Source organism: Citrus sinensis, chromosome 6 (assembly GCF_022201045.2).
Source record: "Citrus sinensis cultivar Valencia sweet orange chromosome 6, DVS_A1.0, whole genome shotgun sequence".
NCBI classification, from domain to species: Eukaryota; Viridiplantae; Streptophyta; class Magnoliopsida; order Sapindales; family Rutaceae; genus Citrus; species Citrus sinensis.
The window spans coordinates 16,898,721-16,921,520 of record NC_068561.1 but is presented as its reverse complement, the minus strand read 5'-3'; the positions used below and the strand labels follow the sequence as shown (position 1 = coordinate 16,921,520).

Genomic DNA, 22,800 nt, shown 5'->3' with positions numbered 1-22,800 from the left:
TTATGGCTTGAAATGGAGTCTTCTCTAGCTTCGCTGGAATGGAGTCTTCTCTTTCTTCCAGCGAAGCTGATAGCATATCTAAAAAACTTTTTAAATAAAAAATTTATTATTTATTTAAAGAATCATATTAACATTTAAAACTCCAAAAGACACTTCAATTAGTATTCTTCAAATAAAAAATAATTCTCTCTAGAATTACTTTCTTCCTCTTTAATTTATATTTTATTACTTTTTATTGAAAAGAAAAAGACAAGTGTTTTAATTACCATTTATTTTTCTTTTGAAAAAAATATTTATTTGATTATAATAATAGTAATTTATTTCTATTTGAATTTTTTTTTTCGAGAATAACATATTTTTTTACTCTCTTATTTGATAAATAAATAAACAAATAAATATTTAAAGAGTAAAAATTAATATATCCTTTTAAAGATGCTCTGATATATTGACAAATTTGGGATAAACCATTGGCACCTTTAGAGAGTGAATTAATGGCTAATAATATCAGGTGCCAAATAAGAATTCATACTCTCAAATTTTATATTCTAAAAATTAAGGCAAAACACAATACTTAGAAACGATACCCTGACAAAATGTCTGCTATTTTTCGTGTTTGCCCATTATGAAGAACATTGACTCCTTAGAATCAGCTTCAGACATTGATAGACAAAACCAGCAATCAACAACAAAAATAATGTTCGTATGGCCAGATTAATCTGGGTAGGCCATGTAATACCAAAGGCTGATAAGGAGACGAGTGCCTTTTTCATTTTTTAATTTGTCATGTTCTATACACATCTTGTATTAACTTATTTGCTTTCATCTTCCAAGATATTACAGGTTTTATTTTTCCAATCAAAGCACCCTCTATCCACCAACACGAGTGTAGGAAAAGAGTGTACCATCAAAGACGGCTGCGAGTTGCCAAAGCCACAGGCTTGAAGCTTGCAATACCCGTGACTTCTCTACCAGTTACCAAAGTGTTAATATCATAGGTTCCTTCATATGTGTAGATGGGTTCAATATCGCAGAATGCCTGCAATGCCATCCAAAATACACGTATTAGCTAACACAAGATAAAGAAAACTAAGTTAACATACCAATCAGTAGATTAACAGACCATTCAACCATGAAATGCATATAATATATTATAAAAATAAGCAATGAAAGAATGAGCTACTCCATTGCATGTCTGTTAATCTTCAGTGGTGGATTTTCAAGGGATTTTCAATTAAACCAATTTCAAATAATTGCTAACTATCAAATTCTTACATACAAAATGATCCAAGTGAAGAAAAAAGAGCATGATAACCTTTGCAACTAGAAAATCAGATAAAATTCCATTGCCACCAAGTAACTCACGTCCAAGAGCAACTGTTTCCCTAGCCCTTGCAGTGATCCAAGACTGAAATTAAGAAATTAGTCACAACTATGAAGCAATAAAGAGAGAAGCAAATCTATCTCAGAGCTCTAAACATTCAATTATACCTTTCCCAAGCTGGCATGACCAGGAGTCATTGCACCTTTCTCATATAATTTGCAAAGGCGCCAACCAACCAGAATCATGGCTTGAATATTTCCCAGCATCTGAACAAGTTTCTGCTGGTTGATCTGAAAAGCTGCTAATGGTGCTCCAAACTGTTTCCTCTCCTTTAGATACCTTTGGGTCATATAAATTTCAAACAATTCATACAAAAAGCAGAACAAAACTTACATTCAAAATAAGAGGACTTATTCTAATACCTGTGACACATATCATAGACGCCCATTGATATACCAATAGGTTGCCAGGCTACCATTACACGTGAAACAGCAAGAACCTATATTTAAATAAGAGGCGTGATAATAACACACCTGAACTTGGGAAATATAGAACTGTAATTGGCAGAAGTGAGAAAATAAAAATGTACACAGAAAATCAGGTATGTTCAGCATGGCAGATATTATCAAAAGAGATACTACTGTGATTACTAAAGAAACTTGCTACACAGTAACCACACCTTGCTTGTATCCTGAAAAGAATTGACACCAGGCAATCTGTCCTCATCAGGCACAAAGACTTTCTTTAAGAGAATATCTCCATTTTGAACAATCCGTAGACCAATTTTGTTTTCTATTTTCGTAACTGTTAATCCAGGAGCATCCTTCTTCACTAAATAACTGAAACAGAAAGCAGAATCATTCCACAATTAGAGGAAATGAGCAAGCCAATATATAAAACCAAACGCTTCCAAACCAGACAAAGTATCATGATAGTAACATTTGATATAAGGATTAGATGCGTTGACAATGTAGGACTATAAAATGTTAAGTTTCACTATAGGATCTCATTTTAAATGTTTTTTACAGGATTTTCAAAAGCTCTAATTTTAGAGATTGAAAGAGTGCTGTTCAGAACCAATATTCTTCCTCCTTGATGTATTCTACTGTTTTCTTTAACATATTTCCTTGAGCATGTAATTGCGTATGGGTGAGTTTCCAATCAAGTGCCTAAAATAGATGCAACAGCCACAAGATTCCCATGTCAATCATCAGCAGGTAAAAGCATCCTGCTTCCTACAGAAGTACAAATTTCAGACTCTGATTAGCGTACCCATTTATCTGATTTGTTGCTGTATTCCGAGCAATAATAACCAAAACATCTGCAAAGGTACTATTTCCTATCCAGCGCTTTTGACCTTCAAGTATCCAACCTCCTTCCACCTAATCATAAAAGGAAACGGCTAAAACATGACAAAGCATGAAACTTGAAACACTATAGACTACTTGCTTGTACAGATACAGACATAAGAGTAATTTAGCCAAGAGATAAATGTAAGAGGTTGAGAAATTAACCTTAGTAGCAGTTGTGTTCAAAGCACTTGCATCACTCCCATAGGCAGGTTCAGTCAAAGCCTAGAGATGTAAAAGAACACATTTGAGTTGCTCAAATATATTATAACCAATTGTTGAGACAGTATACAGTATCAAAAGCCAGCTACTTACCCAACAGGCAATGGTGTTCAACTGAGCCAAAGAAGGCAGATATTTCTGCTTCTGTTCCTCTGACCCGCACAATGCTATTCTTGAGAGTTCAGAAAAGTTATATAAGGTCATAGTTTGTGAACAGCATCTTGTGCTTGTAAGAACCAATTAAAGAGTAAAATCAAGCCACTAACATATTATTTGGAAAATGACATCAAGATCTTACCAATAGTCAGCATCGCCAGAGAGGAATGCACCAATATAAAAGTAGAACAACTAGCATCAACTCGAGCAATTTCTGCTATAGCAATAGCAGCTCCAGTAACAGAGTGACCAGGACAGCCATAACCCTGAGTCAAAACAAGCTCAATATCCTACTAACTACGTTTTCTACCTCAGGGAAGGGCGGAGAAGTTTAAACTCTAAAGTTGTAAAATCACCTTTATTGTGCCACCAGCTACGCGTAGGGCACCAAGCTTTGGAATAACATGAAAGGGAAATTCTGCTTTCTCCCAATACTGGAATAAAAGATTTAAAAAGAAAATACAGAAATCAACTCTCTGTTTCATCAGCACATCAATGCAGTCGATGATAATTAATACCTAACAGTACAAGCTCATCATCATCTTTCAAAAAAAAAGTTGCAAAGTAACATGAAGAATATACCTCCGCCATTATAGGGGCTATTTCTTTCTCCATACACTCTCTCACTTTCATCCGAACAGCCTGCTCCTCCGAAGTCAAGAGATCATCAAATTGATAGTAGTCTGACGCTGTAATTCAAAGACCAAGACATGAAAATGAGTATAAAAGTTTAAGTTTCAGAAAAGAAATTCAACTTGATATGCTCTTCACCTTGCCAAGAAAGCAAAAAATAAATAAATAGACAAATCAACATGTAAAACATAAAAGTTCATGGACATAGAACAAATCAAGTAACATATCTTCTAAATTCACATATCTGAACAAAAATAAATTCAATACTACCACTAATACAGTATTCAATATTGATCCCATCTCAGGGAAGGATCCCCCTTCAAGCCAGAATATATTACCCTTGAGATGCGTAAATGATTCAGTCAAAGAACGATAGGTCATGAGCCTAAAATCTAGGGGAGACAGAGAAGGTGATGGAGATAACTTCAAACACGAACACTGCAGTTAATAAGTTAAGGGATGAAGTCTCCTCAAGTCAGAAGCATCGGGACATGAAATATTTAGGGTAGGTTCACTTGAACCCCTATTTTGATAACTCCAATTCTCCGGACACCGATTTAAGCATCAGAATGGATCGGGTAAGACGTCCAAATCGATTGTTCCTATTTCACTGTTCTTTTGTTTACCATGTGCGCAGGTAAGACGTCCATCTATTGTTCCTACTTCAAGTGGAAGCGGGAGAGAACATGTACCAACAACTATAATGTTACTAAAGATTTGAAAACAATGTCAAGGATAAAGAACCGGAAACGAAAGAGGACATGTGCACATTTTTCATGTAATTAGCAGAGGAAGAGGCGAAAACAAAACAACAACAACAGCTGACAAAGCCACGATTGCTAATATATCTTGATGCATAATCCAACCTAAACCATCAAGCATGTGATTTGGTAGTCATTCTTACCACAAGGAGGAAACTTAGACGCCGGTGTTGCTTGAGGGAATGCGACTGAAATATCCAATGCTGGTAAATTAAAATACGAACTCCTGGCATTTTTGTCAACATCATCTGCAAACACATTGGAGTCGAGTACTTGATCAAATCAAAAGCTAAGTAATTATACACCTAATAAAGAGTTAATGACAATTAGAGGGAAAAAAATTGCTAAGAGAGTTGATAAGCTGAACAAACAACTAACGCTAATCATTCTCTCAATCGCGTATAATTTTTCTTCGTTCAAATGGCGTAATCATCGTTTAATTTTCACCTACGATTCAATCATATCTCATCGAGAATCAAGATATAAAGGCAGCTAATGGAAATGAAATTTCGAATCAAAAATTGAAGAAATAAACACAAAATAAAATTACAAAAAAGAAAAATTAACAACTCGAACCTTGATGTTTGGATGAGTGAATAGTCATGGTGATTACGGATAACAGTGTGTGTGATGTGACGGAGGAAACTCAGAGCGCGTTAAAGCGAAGTCTTAAGCGTTGAAAAAAAAAGTGAAAATAAGAAACTGAAGGAGATGAGATGAGAGTATCGGATCGTACTGGGGAGCTAATTGAAGGATAAATTTGGCACGCAAATATAGGTCTCTTTTTATATGATTAATAAATGATTCAGTTTGAGTCGCGCGTTTTTTTTTTTTCTTTTTTCTTAAGCACGAGCTATTTTGAAAATGGCTCCAACTGTGTAAAGTATTTTTAAATCCGTATTATAATTTAGATTAAAATTTTTGCTCAAATCGAGAGATATATATTCTCCTAACAAAAAAAAATTTCTTACAATTTAAATTAAAAAACAAATCTAATTAAATCACTTAAAGATGACTCTATTATCAGTAGAGCCAACACTTTATTGGTGTCGCACGTCGTTTGATAGAGAGTACATACGAGCGAAAGACAAGCGGTGCCTCTTTGGGAAGTTTTGGTTGGTTGAATAGTTGCGCCAGCGGCGGCTGAGATAGGAGCTAAATTTTTACGGGGACAAAATGGATAATTTTTGGAAATAATCATAGGACTAATTTGGGAAGCACCTAATTGAAATATTGAATTGAATGATTTCGATCGTAATCATTTCCACGCGTAGAAAGAGGTGTATTATAACAATTGACGAAAGATAATCCATCATGATTATAGATAGATATTCCAGCTGTTTATAACAAAGTTGACTTAAAAGATCTTGATAAATTTGGGATCCGTTTTGAATCCTAAATATCATTAAAGTAATCTAATATCTATAGTAATCTAATAAAGTATATATTAATGGATATTGTCGGTAACGTGTATTATTAGGAGATTAATAATGAATAGTACTACATATCATAATTTTTTTTATTCTAAAAGGTTATTTAAATTTAGTTTCAGTAATTGATTGGTAAAAATAATACAATTAATTCATTTAAATCTTATAAAAAATTATTAACCATTCAATAAATTACATATTATTTAAGATGAAATTTGAGATAAAAAATTTTGATATGTCCATCATAACACGTAATAATAATAGAAAGAATCGACATAAAATCCACTCGCAACTTTTCGTTTCTCCACAACTCGCAAGCCATGATGAGTAAAGGAAAAGCACTTGAGAAAAACAAATGAATGAATTGATGTAAATTATGTGACATTCAAACTTGATGGGCGTACGTTGTATTATTTGGTAGTTTAAAAAACTGTTTGCGTATGTTTTCAATTTTTTATTTTTTCATGATCTTTTTTCTTAAAAAAAAAAATGTGTCTCCTTGTCGGGACTGCCTTCGAGAGTTAGGGGAGATGATTGATGAAAAAATGGTTACACAAATAAAATTAATTGAGAGATACACTTGATAAAAATCCATAATACAACGAATGCACACAAAAATATTTAGAACTTATAGTAAGTAAAGCAGACTAATCAATAGGATCACTCGCCACTATGTAAAACTATTAATTGTGATCTTTACGATTCTAATTGAGCCAACATGTGACCTTATAAAATTATGCAACGCATAACTTCAAGTCTCGTTGATCGATCTGTAAGTACAACACTGACAAAATCTGCAAAAGTTTCTTTCAAACGTCGCCATAAGTTTTGTTTGTGGTTTATACAAAAGTTGTATTAGTTTATTGAGTCTTACTTTCGGAGATCACACAAGCTTTTTCAATCATAATATGCTGAATCGACCAGCATCTATTGAGTGAAGAAATAGATTACTCTGCCATCAAAGGCGGCTTTGTTGCGTCAACACAGCCGGCTTGAAGCTCGCAAAACCTGTGATTTCTCTACCAGTTAGCAAGGAGTTAATCTGATAAGTGCCTTAATAGGTATAGATTGGTTCCGAATCACAGAATGCCTGCAAGTGATTCAAAGCACAATTGTTAAATGCACTAAGAGCACATATTTCATAATCGTATCTGCCACACTTCTGCTTAAAATTAGCTGTGAGACAGATTGAAGTTCAATGTTATATACAGTATTTGTTAAAAATAAACAGCAAGATTGCTCAAGCTAATAATCAAACTTGTGTTCATACAGAATCAAGATAGAAATTAACTAAACCTGCTTGATGAAAAAAGGAAAAAAAAAAATTGATAAAGAAGAATAAAAAGAGAAAGTAAAAGGCAGACTTTCATGATTGGAGCAGTGTGCTGCCATGGTGACTCAAACTGATGGAGCTATATAGTGATTTAGTGGGGGATTGAGTGACAATGAAGTCAAAAGGCCTAGATGTTATCAACGGCAGTGGTTAAAAAATTAATGGCTGTAAACAACAATGTATCAGGAAACTGTAAGCGATACAGGGAATAATCACAACCTTTTTTCGTTCTTTAATATTAATGATGTTAAAATATAAACTTGAGAAGGCCTAAAATTTTCAAATCAATGAGTTGAATTTTTTTCAGAATCCTTATTTGTCCTGAGAGTTCGTTTTCAACGTAGGGGCAAAGCCAACTTGGGCCACAACATAGGTCCCGCCCCAGCTAATGGCGACTCATACTTTATTTGCAAATGTGATGCATTCTAGTATAATAAAAAAAATATTTTTTACCCAAAAAAAAAAAATTTCGTCATGGTTTGCATAGAATTTGTATAATTTATTCAATTTGATCAGTAATATTTCAGAAGGTTTCTCCACTAGAAGAAACTGAATCAACCAACAAATTAAGTGCAGAAAAGGAGTGAGCAATCATAGGCGGCTTTGCTGGGTCGACACAGCCGGCTTGAAGCTTGCAAAACCAGTCATTTCTCTTGCTGGCTTGCTGCTATCAAGTTGTTGATCTCATAACTGTCTTCATATGTGTAGATAGGTTCCAAATCACAAAATGCCTGCATTATCATCCAAAACACTTGTGTTAAATGAACTTTTTTTGAAAAAATGGTAACTAAATTAACAATTCATAATGGTCAATGGTCAGATCAAACAGTTAAACCTGACAAGAATATTTGCTTCTTTCAAACCTTATATACAGTAAAACCTCTCCATTCTCATATATTGTTGGGACCGACTAATTTTATTATTATAAGAATGTTATGATTTAATAGAAGACTGGTTCAAAAATTATTATTTTAACTTAGTTATTATTAGTGTAAGTAATATAGAGGTAAATGGATTAGTAATTAATTAATAGAGTATGTCAATTCCATAAAACTCTAAATAGGGTAAAAACTCGTATAGTCACTAATTCCACAAAAATTAATATATATTCTTTTATTTTTTAGGGTTAAATTAATAATTTAATTTTTTCATTAATGTCCAAAAAGAAAAAAAAATTATTGTAAGATAGTAATATTGTAAGAGCAAGCCAAAACAAACCAAAAAGTAACGGCATGGGTATTAATAATTTAACAACAGAGATGTTTTGAGGTACTTTTTAAAGTACAGGGATTAAACAAGAGTTTTTACCGCTCTAAACAAGCTTGAGAAGGTAGAAATATTTTGCCTTTAGCAAAAAAGTGTTCAAACTATCGAGTTATTATTATATGAAAGTTTAAAGATGTGAAAATAACTATAAGAAATAAATCATTGTTTGATATATGTTTTTGTAATATGCAAGCAATTATTACTATGTGAAGACAAGTTACTTAAGATGGGATTTAAAAAACTTATAATTTATTATAATGTAGAGTTTATACTTATTCCTAACTGACCTAAATTAGAATTAAAATTTTTTATTGACTCTATGAAAATTGTTCCTACATAAAATATCACTATAAAATCAAATGTTTGACACAATCCATTGTAATTGTTGGACTTCAACTTAATTTTGAACTCACAATAACTATTTAGGGCAGGCCATTGTTGTGTTCGCCTTGTGGGCCCCTAAGTCGAAAAATTTTCATAGAAAATAAGGGTCTTAATTAAAATTTAATATATTTCTTTAAACAAGTCATGGACGCCCCCTTATTTTATAGAGTTTTAATTTTAAACTACTAAAATTTGTAATTTCTTAATTACGGCTCCCATAATCAAAATTCTAGTTCCCTCACTTATTAGGGGTGTAATGCTACGACATCTCATCAATTCCAAACAAAGCCTTAAGTGAAGCAAATATAGATTTTCAAGTAAAGAAGATCGTGATAACCTTTGCAACATGAAAATCAGTCGAAATTCCATTCCCACCAAGCAGCTCACGTCCCAGAGCAACTGTTTCCCTAGCCCTCGACGTGATCCACCCCTGAATTAAGATGATGTAAATTTGTGAAGCCAAATCAAGAAGCACCGAAGAGAAAATGAGACCAAATTGAGGTTTACACTAATCTAAATCGTGTAACATACCTTCGCCAAGCTAGCATGCCCCGCAGTCATTTTCCCATCCTCATACAAATTACAAACTCGCCATCCAGCAAGAATCATCGCTTGTATATTTCCAAGCATTTGAGCAAGTTTCTGTTGGGTGATTTGGAAAGTCGCCGATGGTGCCCCGAATTGTTTCCTCTCCATCAGATACCTTTATATCACACAGAATTTTCAAAAACTAGCTCATACTAAACCCCAGCTACAATTAAATTGGCACATATAACGTAAGTAATTGTAATACCTGTGGCACATATCATACACGCCCATTGCTATTCCGATGGATTGCCAGGCGACCATCAGACGCGAAATTGACAGAGTCTGTATAGTCCAATACCAAAAGTATAGATCAGAAATTAAACTGATAAAATTAAATTAATGGGTAACTATTTGTGTATGCTAGAGCTCGAATAAACGCACCGTGTTTGTATCCTGGAAAGAATTAAAACCAGGGACTCTGTCCTCATCTGGTACAAATACGTTCTTTAAGAGAACGTCTCCATTTTGGACGATTCGTAGACCAACTTTGTTTTCGATTTTAGTAGCTGTTAGTCCTGGAGCATGCTTCTTCACTATGAAACTGCAAACGTAGATAAACGTCACTTCAAATGTTAAAACAGACCATGTGCTAATTACTGTTAATTTTTTTTTTCATCTTGTCTTATATATAATGACATTTAACGTATGCATTAATCTGCTTGGTGGTTGTATTCCTTGCCAAAATGACCAACAAATCAGCAAATGTGCTGTTTCCTACCCAGCGCTTCTGGCCCTCGAGAATCCAACCTCCTTCCACCTGATTGTCAAAACAAATATCAATAACATATATGTGGCATTTGCTCCGAGAAGTTTGATCGAGTAATTTTTAATATGGCATTTGCTCTGATAGATTTGACCGAGTAATTTTTGAATAATTTTTTTCCTGATTAATTACTTGAATTCAAATTTTAAAGGAGGTGGAGTTAAAAAATTAATTTAGGCTTCACTTATCTCTTACCTTTAAAAAAACGAAAGGAAATTATATGGTATTAAACATGGAGGAATAAAGTAATCGAAACATAGATAGATATAGATGTGTAAAGGTTCAAAAAACTAAACCTTTGTAGCGGTTGTTCTCAAAGCGCTCGCATCACTTCCATAATCAGGTTCAGTCAGAGCCTAATAAGATGTCAAAAAAAATAAAATAAAAATTAAGTCGATCAACTTTTTGGAACCAACTTTTGAGTCACTATACCCAAAGTGCCAAAAGGCAGGAAGCTGCATACCCAAGAGGCTATGGTTTTTAACTGAGCCATAGAAGGTAAATATTTCTGCTTCTGTTCCTCTGATCCGTATTGCGCTATTTTGACAGAACATGGAAGTTAAATAAGGTCATAATTTGGCTACAACGTCAAGATCAAGTGAGTAAATTTTGTAATTTGGAGGACATCAACATCTCACCAATTGTGAGCATTGCCAGAGAGGAATGCACCAGTATGAAACTCGAACAACTCACGTCAACTCGAGCAATTTCTGCTAGAGCAACTGCAGCTCCAGTGATACAAAGACCAGGACAGCCATAACCCTGAGTCAGAAGAAGCTCAACATCATCCTACTTACTCCATTACCCCTCTCAGGAAAGATTAGAGACTCGTTTGATACAAATGAATGAATTATTTTCTTATTTAATAAGATACAATAATGGGGACCTAAACAAAAAAAAAAAAAACCCAATAATGAAAATTTAACAATCGGACTTATCACCTTTATTGTGCCTGCAGCGATATTCAGGGCACCGATCTTTGGAATAACTTGAAATGGAAATTCAGCTTTCTCCCAATACTGGTTTAAGTTTTAAAGAGAAATATATATATCAATGCAGAAGTTTGATATTTTAAGAGTCTTGTATACTTTCAGCGTATTGCACTTTTACAATCGAGAGTACACACGACAAAAATTTAACAGGGAGCTTAATACATCAAAACATGCAAATTTGCTAGTGAAATAAGGAAATTACCTCTGCCACTATAGGGGCTAACTCTTTCTCTGCACATTCTCTCACTTTCTTTCGAATAGCCCGCTCCTCCGAGGTCAAGAGACCATCAAAATTGTAATAATCGGATGCTGTAACATTCAAACATCAAATTAAAGATGAATATAAGTGAGAAAATCTAGCATTAAAAATTATCAATGGCAGACGTACGCTTGCATATTTAAAATGTAAATTCAAGACTAGTCAGTATCATCTTGTTCAAATTTTAACATTGTTTTATAGTTAGATAGCACGGTCCTCTAACTTAAATATCAATTTTAAAATATGCAGAGACCCGCACTGAATTATATATAGAGTTCTCCGTTCTTACCGCATGGTGGAAATTTGGAGGTAGCTGGAGTTGCTTGAGGGAATGCAAGAGAAACATCCAATGCTGGTAAGTTAGAATAAGAAGTCCTAGCGCTTTTGTTAACACCATCTGCGACACATTGAAGATTTGAAGTCTAGTCTTTATTATTAGTTGATATTTAATAAATCAACAGCAAATTTTCAATATGCATGCTTTAAATTAGTCATGGTGCAAACCCAACTGTAAAGCTAATTAATTATAACAGTTACAGATCCGAGTTACTAAGAACAATAACATCAGATATCATGAACTAATTTTGAAAGGTGAAAAATTATGGAATAGTCATTTAATAAACACATAAAATAATAAATGAACCTAACAGTTGTCACTAGAATAATCGTCTCATGCGGCCGTGGTGCCGTGCCTACCACGTCTCTTAATTCTTGCTTCCGTGAGTTCCGTCGCAAATGGTAATTAAACAAATCCCCCCCCCCCCCAGCAAAACGTCTGCATCTAAATGGCCTTGTCAAAAAGTCAACTTTTTTTTTAATCAAATAATAACTCTTATAATTAAGCATAAAAAATGGCGGCCGGTTCAAATGGAACCTTTCCTTTTTTGATAAACTTACTTCAGAAGGAAGTAAACAGCTCATAATCTTAATAAAATAGATCTACATATATATTTTAAAAATACATCAAGCCCGTGCATTCATCGACAATGTCTAAATATTTATAGTCTTAGCTTTTTGTATATAGAATTATTAAAAAGCAAAAAAATTGTTCAACTTTACGTGCATATAGCTGCAGAATTTTTGTTTGTTATTTGAGAACTCTTTATACCCATCCACCGTAGTTTAACAAAATAAATTCAGTAGAGAGAAAAACGCCGGGTACACAAACAATTCAAATACTAGTCATGAAATACAACTTTTCTTTTTTTCTTTTGGGCTCTCTAATTTCGTACATGATGTTAAGTCAAGGTACAAGGAATCGTGATATAAAGGTAACAAATACAAATGAATCATCATATCAGAAGTTGTAGGAAAATGTTAGGGATAGCTTGCATTCAATAAAAGCTCAGGCTAATAGGTAATCAAGAACCAACAATAATATTAAAGACAAATCTCAACAAGTCCTTCATGTAAGAGTAGACTAAAGAGACAAGAGTCTAAGAATAGACCAAGAGATTGATAATTGAAGTTAATGATAGAGTTTGCAAGCAAGGATAATCAAATTCACAATACCTTAGTTTTCGATACAATGTTAGAGAAATTTCTAGATCAAAAGTTTAAACTAATTAATAGGTATAGGTTAAAAAATTTCATTAAAGACAAGTCTCACAAATCCCTCGTTTAAAACATGGATTTAAAAGAGAAGAGTTAGAGAATGAATCAATAAATTGATAACTAAAGGTAGGAGAATCAAACACATGACCTTAGTTCTAATATACATTAGAGAAACTATTAAACTAAAAGTTAAAGTTGATAGGGAGAGACCAATAATAATATTAAAACAATTCTTGATATTAAAAAAAAAAGAAAGAAAGAAAGAAGAACGAAAAAAACACAAACCTTGTTGTTCGGATGAGTTAATTGTCATGGTGATTACAGTTGGATTTCTCAAATGAAACTCACTAGTGAGACGGTGATCAAGCAAATACTTAGAGATGATTTGAGAGAATGCCAAAAATGAGAATGATAGGGTAAATTTAAACAATTGGTTTAAGTGGCGCGGAAAAATGTCAACGATTTGAACTAATAAAAAGAGGACATGTTTAAATAGGTTCTTGAGATTTAATAATTAAGAAAATAAGTTTATATATAATTTTCCATATAATAATTAAGTCCATACTCGTAGTTTTCATTCACTTATTAAACTCTCAAAATAAAATCTTTGAAAAGAAGATAAATAGATAATCAATTTAACTACTGTCTTCGATTTTCTTGAACTTTAAATAAACAGAAGTAAAACTTTTTCTTTACTTCTGTTTATAATCATTGAGGATTTTGGTTGATAATTGAGGCTAATGTTATAAGTGAAAAAAAAAAAAAAAAAATCAAAGAGTTGGACCCAAGCTTTATCAAACTTTTAAAAGACTATTTTTCATTTTGTCACCTTGAGAAAATAATTAACAGAATATAAATAAAATAATCCGGCCATTTTGAATTTATTTCACAAAATTTTAAATAACATTTCCATCCAACGTACAAAGTTTGTATATCAAGTGTGAATGGGAAAATTTTTCTTTTTATACCTAATTTTTAATTTTTCATTTTGAAAATTCATTTTTTTTTTCAAAACTTATCCATGCCATAGCACCCTCTAGGGTGATAGAGCATCAGCCCCAACACGGCTAACCAAGTTATGTCCATGGGACCCAAATCAATTAAATTTGAAATATCTCGTAAATTAGTATTACAATTAATTTCAAATCACATAAGTACAGCTTTAGCAGCTAATAATGTATTAAATTTCTTTAAGCAACTCCAGAAATTGGCGGTTCAACTTGCTGCCTCCCATTGAAGTCTTGTCATGAGGTTTCATGGCTGGAATTGATCAATTAATTACTTCAGATATACGAAATATTCATCTGCAAGCCCTTTGTATGTGAAGAAAATGTTGATGTACATGCTTGTACAGATCCTTGATGGCAGCCATGACCTTACCTTAACAATTTGTTACTCTGTCGACACAGGGGCAAGCCAATGAATGCCTTGCTGAAACATTACAGAATTTTTCCTTACAAATGTCAAAAACTTTCAGTGCATAAGTAGTAAGATTGCAGTACAAAACAATATGGAGAATTGTAAACAAAAAGTTGAGATTTGTAAAAGGAGATCTACCATATGCATTGGTATATGCATCGTAGCGTACCCTACAGAAATCCCAATTACTTGGTTATGTATCTTTAACTTTTTTTAATTATTTATAAGTTAAGCACTGAAACTTTGAGATTTGTAATAAAAGAATTCAGACGTGTAACCAAAAGTTTGAAATATGTTGCAACAATAGCAGAACATGCACTGAAGATGAGCTGTATTATAGCCTATAATAAGTTGACGTAATTAAGTAGTACCTTAATAAGCTGCTCAGCAAATTGCGCAACTGTATTTTTTATTTTTTTTTTACCACGAGGTATCCTGTGGAGGGTCCCAACTGTGAGAGGCACCTTTAAGTCCGTACCACTACCTAGACTAGAAGTCCCCGCTCGAACCGAGAGGCACAGATTCTCCCAACAAAGGCGACTTCCCTGCGACTCGAACTGGGGAACAAACTCAATCAAGCTACTTAAAGGGATTCTATTACCAGTGGAGCCAACACTTTATTGGTATTGCGCAAGTGTATTTGAGGGGCGTGTTGTTTGCATATATATGCATGCATTGAATAGCTACCTGTCAGCATTTAGAAAGCATTCAGTCATAAAGTCCCAACATGATTGAAGCAAATCTCTTATAGGATGAAGTAAATGGAAACACGCAAATACAGCATCGTGTCAAATTCATTATGGTAAGCAAATATTGAAAGGCTTGACGGCATTGTTCATCCCTCCATAAGCTTTTCATATTCATCGTATGAGTTTCCACCTATTTATCATGCATAAATCACTGATTGAAGGTCAACTAAGAAAAACGAAATAATTAAAATAAACAGGCAATATACGCGCGCGCGCGCGCGTGTGTAAACTAGGGTTCAGATGTGCAATCTTGAAAGCTCAACTAGTAAAGTACTAGAAATAAGAGTAAACAAAATGCAAAAAAGTGAGCTTGCCTATAAAAGATATAAAAATAAAACAAGTTGCCTGGTAGTGCTAGGAAGTAGGAAATATATATGGCAGAATGCATGCCCGTCCCATTTTCCCCATCCATCACAAACTGAAGAAAAAAGTTTGAAAAGCACAGTACTCTATATCCGAATTAATTATTAATTCATTGAATGTAAATTAAGCCGTACACAAATCTCCCGAAGATACTTTGGCCGACAGATTAATTACCACCACGGCATTCATCTGCATGCGTTGGTTTTTTAACCAATGACGGCGCCGTTGGTAGTGCCTAAATCTTATCACTTATCAGAAAGATCAATTATGCACTTCACTAATGCCTTTATCTTTTAGGACCAGTGAACCAAACTCAAACCAACTATATATCTGCTGTCGATTCTAATTAATATCATTCGTACCTATTCAAAGCAATTAATTGCTTCATCAGATCAACTTCGAGTTTAATTTCTGAGACACCGGGGCAATGAACCCATCAAAACATCAAGGTAATTCGAGTTTCCATTTTGTGCTGCGAGTTTTGATCTGATAATTAATTAGCTTTTTTTCTTGCCTTTTTCTCCATCCAAATTAATATGTGTTTGTAGTTTGCTATAATTGATGCTTCGTTTCAAATGAAAAAATATATATCTAATAGCTTACTCCTGTATCCTTTTATTGTCAATAAAATATCAAGATTGATGGCTCTTTGACATCAAATTAAGAAATAATAATAATAATAACTACTCACTGCCCAACTCCTTGATCCCAAGATCTATGGTAGTGCGATAAATGTTATAGAGAGTTGCTTGTGGGAAGATTTATTTGACTAAGTGCCTGTTTGGTATGGCTTATTTAAGAGCCATAAGTGCTTATTTAATCGTATAAGCACTTTTTAAATTTTTTTATGGTGTTTGGTTATTTTTTTAATAGAGTTTTTTTAGCTTAAATAAGCTAATTTACCTATACTAGTAAAAGCCCAAAATTTGAGCTTTTGAGAGTAGAGGCTATAGAGTTTTTAAAAAAATATATAATATAAAAAATATCACACAGTTTAATGGTTTAAAAGTGCTTTTTTTATTGATAACCAAACACCCAATGACTTTTTGTCCAAAAGCTCTATTGGTTAAGCTCTACTGCTATAAGCTCTACTGTTATAAGCTCTATTTAATAAGCTGTATCAAACGAAGTCTAAGACTCTGATTTTGTTTTTTGTTCTCTTCCCTAATTAGTTTTATTCTCTCAATAGACAATTTTAATCTCTTATGTAGGGCCAGCTGTTTTTTTTTTTTTTGGACTTATTATCTATGTTTTAGATGTTTAAGTCTGAATTAAACGATCAAAAGAAATTTTCCTTTAAGAAAGAAAAAAAAAGGCGTTCAAACCAATAAAATGAAGATTCTAGACGTTGCCGTGCATGGGATGGCAAGACATATGGATCCATGTACCATGGATTAATTGCATGTACTGCCCCGCAAATCCTAAACATTTGGTTACAAGTCTTAAATTTTTTTATCATACGTTATGCACTGAGAATATTCGTACTACTCTATAATTATAAAAAAATGTGTATCAGAAAAAAAAAAGAGAGTAGAAAATGCACTAAATATGAGCATTATAATAGTCCTTTGTTGTAATCATTTTTGGGTATGGTGCGGATTAGACTTAACATCATATGATGTTATAATATTTTTTATTATTAAATTGTTTGTTAATATAACATCATCTGATGTTAAGTTGAATTCGCATTTTATTTTTAAAAAAAATGATATCTATAGTAGACTAGTTCTACTATGTTGACACAGTCATCAGTAAATGGCGTAGGTGTATATGAGAAACGGTAATTTGCGTATGCATTCAATTATTTGAAATAGTTGTCAGTATGGAAGCATTCATAAAGTCCTACGATCAATTTCCGTAGATAAAAATTTGACAATTTTCCACCTTGTAACAAGAACCTGGGCCAGAATATTGGTGGGAGAATAAGAAATAGAAATTTAGGGTTTTTGACCTAACCTTTAATTTCAACTTTTGACCGGATCTAAGTAAGTGTTGGCTGCCGAGAATGACTCAGGGAAGCCGCCGGCGACGAGTGAATTAGGCGAGGGGAGAGAGAGAGAGAGAGAGAGAGAGAGAGAGAGAGGAAGAGGAGGAAGGAGAGGGAGAGTTATGGGAGGGGTATTTTCGGTACTAGGGATGATTATTGGCTAATGTTGATGGGAAAAAAATTGAGGGGTTAGTTGTGAAAATAACAATTTTTTTTAGGTTATTTGTGTAAATTTCCCTTAGACTTAACATCATATGATGTTATAATATTTTTTATTATTAAATTGTTTGTTAATATAATATCATCTAATGTTAAGTTGAATTCGCATTTTATTTTTTTAAAAAAAGATATTTATAGTAGACTAGTTCTATTATATTGACACAGTAATCAGTAAATGGCGTAGGTGTATATGAGAAACGGTAATTTGCGTATTCATTCAATTATTTGAATAGCTGTCAGTATGGAAGCATTCATAAAGTCCTACGATCAATTTCTGTAGATAAAGCTAAGTGGATACACACGCAAATAAGTAAAGCATCATGTCCAAATCATCACCGGTGGGCTATGAATTGATTGACGGCAGCTCCCTGGATTAGCTCTCAATTCATTACGTTCAATTCCTTTATTTATTAAGAGTGCCTTGTTTATTAATTCGGTGAATAACTTATATTATCAAAATTACACAAATACGTTCCAACCTCTTGAAGATATATTGTGGCCGACGTTGCGTACCCGCCGCTGCAGCTTGCATTCATCTTGAGACGCTGACTTTTTAAGCAATGTCACCTGTTTTCTTTTTAAGATATTAAAAAATATTATCAGAAAATAAATGCATTTAAGGCCTTTAAAATTTCGTCTTTTTTCGACCCGCCAATCGAACCAACTATTTAAATATCCAGCCGTGATGCTTAAGAATGCACCTTCATTCTCAGAATTAATATTTCTTTCCATTTCTAAGCAATTGCTCTACTTGGAGCACTTAATTTCCTTTTAGAAACTCCCGATCACCTTTGCAATGAACCCATCAAAGAAACATCAAGGTTCGAGTTTTTTCATTCTTTTGGCTACTACTTTTGATCTAATCATTTTCAACTACCCAAATCATGGTATATTTTTAACTAGGGGTGGGCATTTTACCCGACCCAACCCGATCCGACCCGACCCGACCCGATAAATTTCGAGTTCGGGTCGGATCGGGTCGGGATCGAAACCTGATCGGTTTGAAATTTACAAACCCGATCGGGTTGTGATCGGTTCGGGTCAAACCCGACTCGATCCGAATACCCAATCGGGTTCTTAAAAAAAAAAAAAAAACGTACTGACCCGAATTGACCTGATTTCAACCGACCTGAACTGACCCGAACTGACCCGAATTGACCCGAACTGACCCGAACTAACCCTATTTCAACCGACCCGAATTGACCCGAATTGACCCGAACTGACCCGAATTGACCCGAATTGACCCGAACTAACCCAAATTGACCCGAACTCAATTCTACCCATTTTAAATCTAACCCGATCCAACCCGAACATAACCCGAATTAATGACCCGACCCGAACCGACCCGAATATAGTTCGGGTCGGTTCGGGTCGGGTCATTAATTCGGGTTATGTTCGGATTGTTCCTTGTCTAACCCGAACAACCCGAAACTCGATCGGGTTGACCCGAACCCGATACGAACCCGATTTTGCCCACCCTTGTTTTTAACTTCTTCTGTAAAGCAAAGCAGTAAAGTGTATAGTTGAATTGCAAATTTGTCACAGATGGTGATGGAGCCGACAAAAAGGCAAGGAGTTCTTATTTTCATTTACCGGCATTGGATGTTCCGCTTGCATTCCCTCAAGCAACTTCAGCGACGTCCAAGTTTCCTCCTTGTGGTACGTAATTATAATAATCATGAGCTTATTTCACTTCTTATTATTTCTATATTAGTTAAGGTATGTTTGGAACTACTGTTATTCAACTTAATTTTAAAAGCGCACTAACTAAAGCATTTGATAAACATCAAACTTAATTGTACTTTGGAGACTAATATATATCCAATATTCACTTGGCTTTTATGGTAGTAATTATGGATTAAAAGCCGCAACATGTTACCTTACCTTGTGATTACAAATTCTCTGTCATTAAATTATGTTAATTTCATTTTTTGGTCTTTGATTGTTACAGAATCAGACTACTACCAACTTGATGATCTCTTGACTTTGGAGGAGCAGGCTATTCGGATGAAAGTGAGAGAATTTGTGGAGAAAGAAGTAGCCCCAATAATGGCCGGGGTATTCTCCTTATCATTATTAAAATACAGAGTGATTAGCATCTTTAATAAACAAAAAAAGAATAAAAAGAACAAATATGTAAATTTGACAAAAAGATTTTTAAAAGCCAGAGCTACGATGACAGTTGTTTGTGTAAAAAATTAATTTCAAATTCTGCCTTAATGTAATTTTTTCTTCTGTTCAAGTATTGGGAGAAGGCAGAATTTCCGTTTCACGTTATTCCAAAGCTTGGTGTCCTGAATATTGCTGGTGGCACCATAAAGGTGATTTTTCAACTATTATCGTTTTTAACAAATTTTCCTCTTAATTAAATTTCGTGATAAGAAAAATTTAGCTTCGGATATTGAACAGCTGGTTTCTGATTCAGGGTTATGGCTGCCCTGGTCTCTCAATCACTGGAGCTGCAATTGCTCTCGCAGAAATTGCACGTGTTGACGCGAGTCTTTCTAGTTCCATATTGGTGCATTCCTCCCTGGCAATGCTCACCATCGGTGAGATTTTAATTTGTCATTTAATTCTATTAGAACATACAAATTAACTATGAACTTATAATATATAACTTGTATGGTCCTGTAAAAAATAGCAACAAGTGGATCAGAGGCACAGAAGCAGAAATATTTACCTTCTTTGGCTCAGCTAACTACCATGGCCTCTTGGGTAAGTAGCAGGCTCTTTTGATCCTTTATAATGACTCAAGATGTTGGCTACAATAACTAAAGTTAATTAACCATCTCAAATATGCACTTTTGTTCGTAAGGCTTTGACCGAACCTAATCATGGAAGTGATGCAAGTGCTTTGAGTACAGCCGCCACGAAGGTCCAATTTCTCAAACCGATTACTTTTATATCTATTATGTTTAATTTGTGTTCTTCATTTTATTTAGAACTCAGGGTATGTTTGGATGTGTGTGGTTTTATTCTACGGCTGTTGTGAAATGGAATCACGAATAGTTAAAAATGCAGAAAAGTTTAAGCTAATTACAGTAAACAAGCACAAATGCAGCAAAGAATTTTTATAATGCAAGCTTATTGAATACATGTGAAACAGCAGGTTTCGTTTATCTCATTGTAGCATTTCATCAAACACATCTGCACTTTCGTCAAACACCTTGATTTTGAGCTCTAATGTTGTGCTTTCAGAGTTAAGCTGAAACACAATAACTCCAAACGTATCCTCAATTTATATCGGCCAATATGTCATGCTATGTCATGTTCTTGCTGTTTCTTTTGATGGTCAGGTGGAAGGAGGTTGGATACTTGAGGGCCAAAAGCGCTGGATAGGAAACAGCACCTTCGCAGATGTTCTAGTAGTTATGGCAAGGAATACCACAACTAAGAAAATCAATGCGTATGTTAAAATGCTATATGATTAGCAGGATTTTTCTGCTTCATAATATGCACCTGAGAATTTTCATTTATATGGGACGCCAATTTCTTACATGTGGAGTGCTTTCTTTCCTCTGTTTATAGTTTTATAGTAAAGAAGGATGCTCCAGGACTAACAGCTACCAAAATTGAAAACAAAATTGGTCTTCGGATGCTCCAAAACGGAGACATTCTTTTCAAGAAAGTCTTCGTGCCTGATGAGGACAGACTGCCTGGTTTCAATTCTTTCCAAGATACAAACATTGTAAGACTAAAAGCAAGCTTTAATCTAATTTACTTTTACTTGGTTTAATTAGGTGCGCGACTACACGATCTAAATGCTGGTCCAATATTAATTTTATATGTACTGCTACATGTTCCAAGCTCAAGTATATTACTTTCTTGACACTTATTTAATTAAATACAGCCTCTCTCTGTCGCACGTGTGATGGTTGCCTGGCAAACTATCGGCATATCAATCGGCGTCTACGATATGTGTTACAGGTATTATTCTTGCTTGTATATGTTTCTGCTCTCCTCTTTTATGCGAATTCCTTTTGAGCTTTTAGCATGAGGCATTTGAAATTTATATGATCCAAAGGTACCTTATGGAGAGGAAACAATTCGGAGCACCACTGGCAGCTTTTCAGATCACCCAGCAGAAGCTTGCTCAAATGCTTGGAAATATTCAAGCAATGAATCTTGTTGGCTGGCGCCTTTGTAGAATGTGTGAGAATGGCAAAATGAGCTTAGGTCAAGCCAGCTTGGGAAAGGTATTTGATTCAACCGTCTAAATTAGAGCTCTCTGTTATTCGTTTGGTTAATTGAAAATTCTCAGGCGCAGACATCTGTGTTTCAAAAATGTGAATGGAAGCTACGTTATTAGCCATGACTACTTGAATAATTTTCAGGCGTGGGTCAGCGCGAGGGCTAGGGAAACAGTTGCTCTTGGACGTGAGTTGCTTGGCGGCAATGGAATTGTGACTGATTTTCTAGTGGGAAAGGTCAATCATGCAGAATGCTAATCTCTTCACCTAAATTTTAATCCTGGTGTTAAATAAATTTTAGTTCGGATGTTAAATTTTGAGTTGACCTAATATCTGTGTATTGGATGAAAATGCAGGCATTTTGTGATTTTGAGCCATTCCACACTGGTGAAGGCAGCTATGATATTAACAACCTGATAGCTGCCAGAGAAATCACTGGTTTTGCAAGCTTCAAGCCTACGTCATCCGCGCAGCAAAGCCGCCTTTGAAGGTTCACCGATCATTTCCTGCCCTAGTTTGTTGGTTGCTTCAGCATATTCTGAATAAGAAAAAGCTTGTGTAGTCTTTTATCCGGAAAAGTTACTATGTGAAATGCTAGAGAGCTCTAGCTCTGTCCCCTCAGCTTCTTGTGTGAAATTGCAATTGAGGGCTCAGTTATTTATGCTGCTGTTTTTGCTTGTTCATGTTATCATTGTAATTCTAAATATAGTATGACTTATCGTTTATCCCTAAATTTACTTCCAATATTATAAATTTTAATCGGCATGCATATCATCGATGACTTATCGTTTGTCGTTTTGTTCATATAGGATGAGATATTAACAAACAGACCACATGTCATCTGAATTATTTGTGTAACCAA

At 34.3% G+C, this 22,800-nt stretch overlaps 3 protein-coding genes across 5 annotated transcripts; 1 reads left to right on the top strand and 2 right to left on the bottom strand.

Annotated features, from left to right (window-relative positions):
* Nucleotides 1-586: 586 nt before the first annotated feature.
* On the bottom strand, nucleotides 587-5,257 carry LOC102613384 (acyl-coenzyme A oxidase 4, peroxisomal). 2 transcript variants are annotated; one of them, XM_025100174.2, is made up of 13 exons: nucleotides 5,019-5,257; nucleotides 4,586-4,690; nucleotides 3,631-3,737; nucleotides 3,405-3,482; nucleotides 3,191-3,314; nucleotides 2,986-3,059; nucleotides 2,836-2,895; nucleotides 2,594-2,703; nucleotides 2,001-2,160; nucleotides 1,744-1,820; nucleotides 1,489-1,660; nucleotides 1,363-1,405; nucleotides 587-1,036 (listed from the first exon to the last, which is right to left on the bottom strand). In XM_025100174.2, exons 1-13 carry the CDS (start codon nucleotides 5,044-5,046, stop codon nucleotides 1,020-1,022), a joined length of 1,155 nt encoding a protein of 384 aa, XP_024955942.1. In that variant the 5' UTR covers nucleotides 5,047-5,257; the 3' UTR covers nucleotides 587-1,019. The 2 variants fall into 2 exon arrangements, with proteins under 2 accessions (XP_024955942.1, XP_006481057.1); XM_006480994.4 differs by having other exon boundaries at nucleotides 1,313-1,405; nucleotides 5,019-5,254.
* Nucleotides 5,258-7,688: 2,431 nt separating this feature from the next.
* LOC102613088 (acyl-coenzyme A oxidase 4, peroxisomal-like) lies at nucleotides 7,689-13,381 on the bottom strand. The gene is made up of 13 exons (XM_052443273.1): nucleotides 13,297-13,381; nucleotides 11,747-11,854; nucleotides 11,401-11,507; nucleotides 11,148-11,225; nucleotides 10,845-10,968; nucleotides 10,670-10,743; nucleotides 10,503-10,562; nucleotides 10,080-10,200; nucleotides 9,825-9,976; nucleotides 9,649-9,725; nucleotides 9,387-9,558; nucleotides 9,193-9,285; nucleotides 7,689-7,936 (listed from the first exon to the last, which is right to left on the bottom strand). The coding sequence occupies exons 1-13, from the start codon at nucleotides 13,322-13,324 to the stop codon at nucleotides 7,850-7,852; spliced, it is 1,281 nt and encodes a 426-aa protein (XP_052299233.1). The 5' UTR covers nucleotides 13,325-13,381; the 3' UTR covers nucleotides 7,689-7,849.
* Nucleotides 13,382-15,881: 2,500 nt separating this feature from the next.
* Nucleotides 15,882-22,678, top strand: LOC102615515 (acyl-coenzyme A oxidase 4, peroxisomal-like). 2 transcript variants are annotated; one of them, XM_052443272.1, is made up of 13 exons: nucleotides 15,882-15,991; nucleotides 19,294-19,407; nucleotides 19,700-19,806; nucleotides 19,992-20,069; nucleotides 20,174-20,297; nucleotides 20,390-20,463; nucleotides 20,564-20,623; nucleotides 21,045-21,154; nucleotides 21,277-21,436; nucleotides 21,599-21,675; nucleotides 21,773-21,944; nucleotides 22,083-22,175; nucleotides 22,295-22,678. In XM_052443272.1, exons 1-13 carry the CDS (start codon nucleotides 15,970-15,972, stop codon nucleotides 22,424-22,426), a joined length of 1,323 nt encoding a protein of 440 aa, XP_052299232.1. In that variant the 5' UTR covers nucleotides 15,882-15,969; the 3' UTR covers nucleotides 22,427-22,678. The 2 variants fall into 2 exon arrangements, with proteins under 2 accessions (XP_052299232.1, XP_024955379.1); XM_025099611.2 differs by lacking the exon at nucleotides 15,882-15,991 and adding an exon at nucleotides 18,441-18,569.
* Nucleotides 22,679-22,800: the final 122 nt, after the last annotated feature.

Excerpts from the sequence above, each read along its gene's own strand:
- LOC102613384 (XM_006480994.4), bottom strand. The coding sequence starts at position 5,046 with ATGACTATTCACTCATCCAAACATCAAG. Across the intron at positions 3,315-3,404 it reads TAGCTGGTGGCACAATAAAG|GGTTATGGCTGTCCTGGTCA; the intron begins GTGATTTTACAA and ends GTTTTGACTCAG. Across the intron at positions 1,821-2,000 it reads CTTTTCAGGATACAAGCAAG|GTTCTTGCTGTTTCACGTGT; the intron begins GTGTGGTTACTG and ends ATTTAAATATAG.
- LOC102615515 (XM_025099611.2), top strand. The coding sequence starts at position 18,545 with ATGAACCCATCAAAGAAACATCAAG. Across the intron at positions 18,570-19,293 it reads CCCATCAAAGAAACATCAAG|ATGGTGATGGAGCCGACAAA; the intron begins GTTCGAGTTTTT and ends AATTTGTCACAG. Across the intron at positions 19,408-19,699 it reads GTCCAAGTTTCCTCCTTGTG|AATCAGACTACTACCAACTT; the intron begins GTACGTAATTAT and ends TGATTGTTACAG.
- LOC102613088 (XM_052443273.1), bottom strand. The coding sequence starts at position 13,324 with ATGACAATTAACTCATCCGAACAACAAG. Across the intron at positions 11,855-13,296 it reads TAACTCATCCGAACAACAAG|ATGGTGTTAACAAAAGCGCT; the intron begins GTTTGTGTTTTT and ends AATGTGTCGCAG. Across the intron at positions 10,563-10,669 it reads TAAAAACCATAGCCTCTTGG|GCTCTGACTGAACCTGATTA; the intron begins GTATGCAGCTTC and ends ACATCTTATTAG.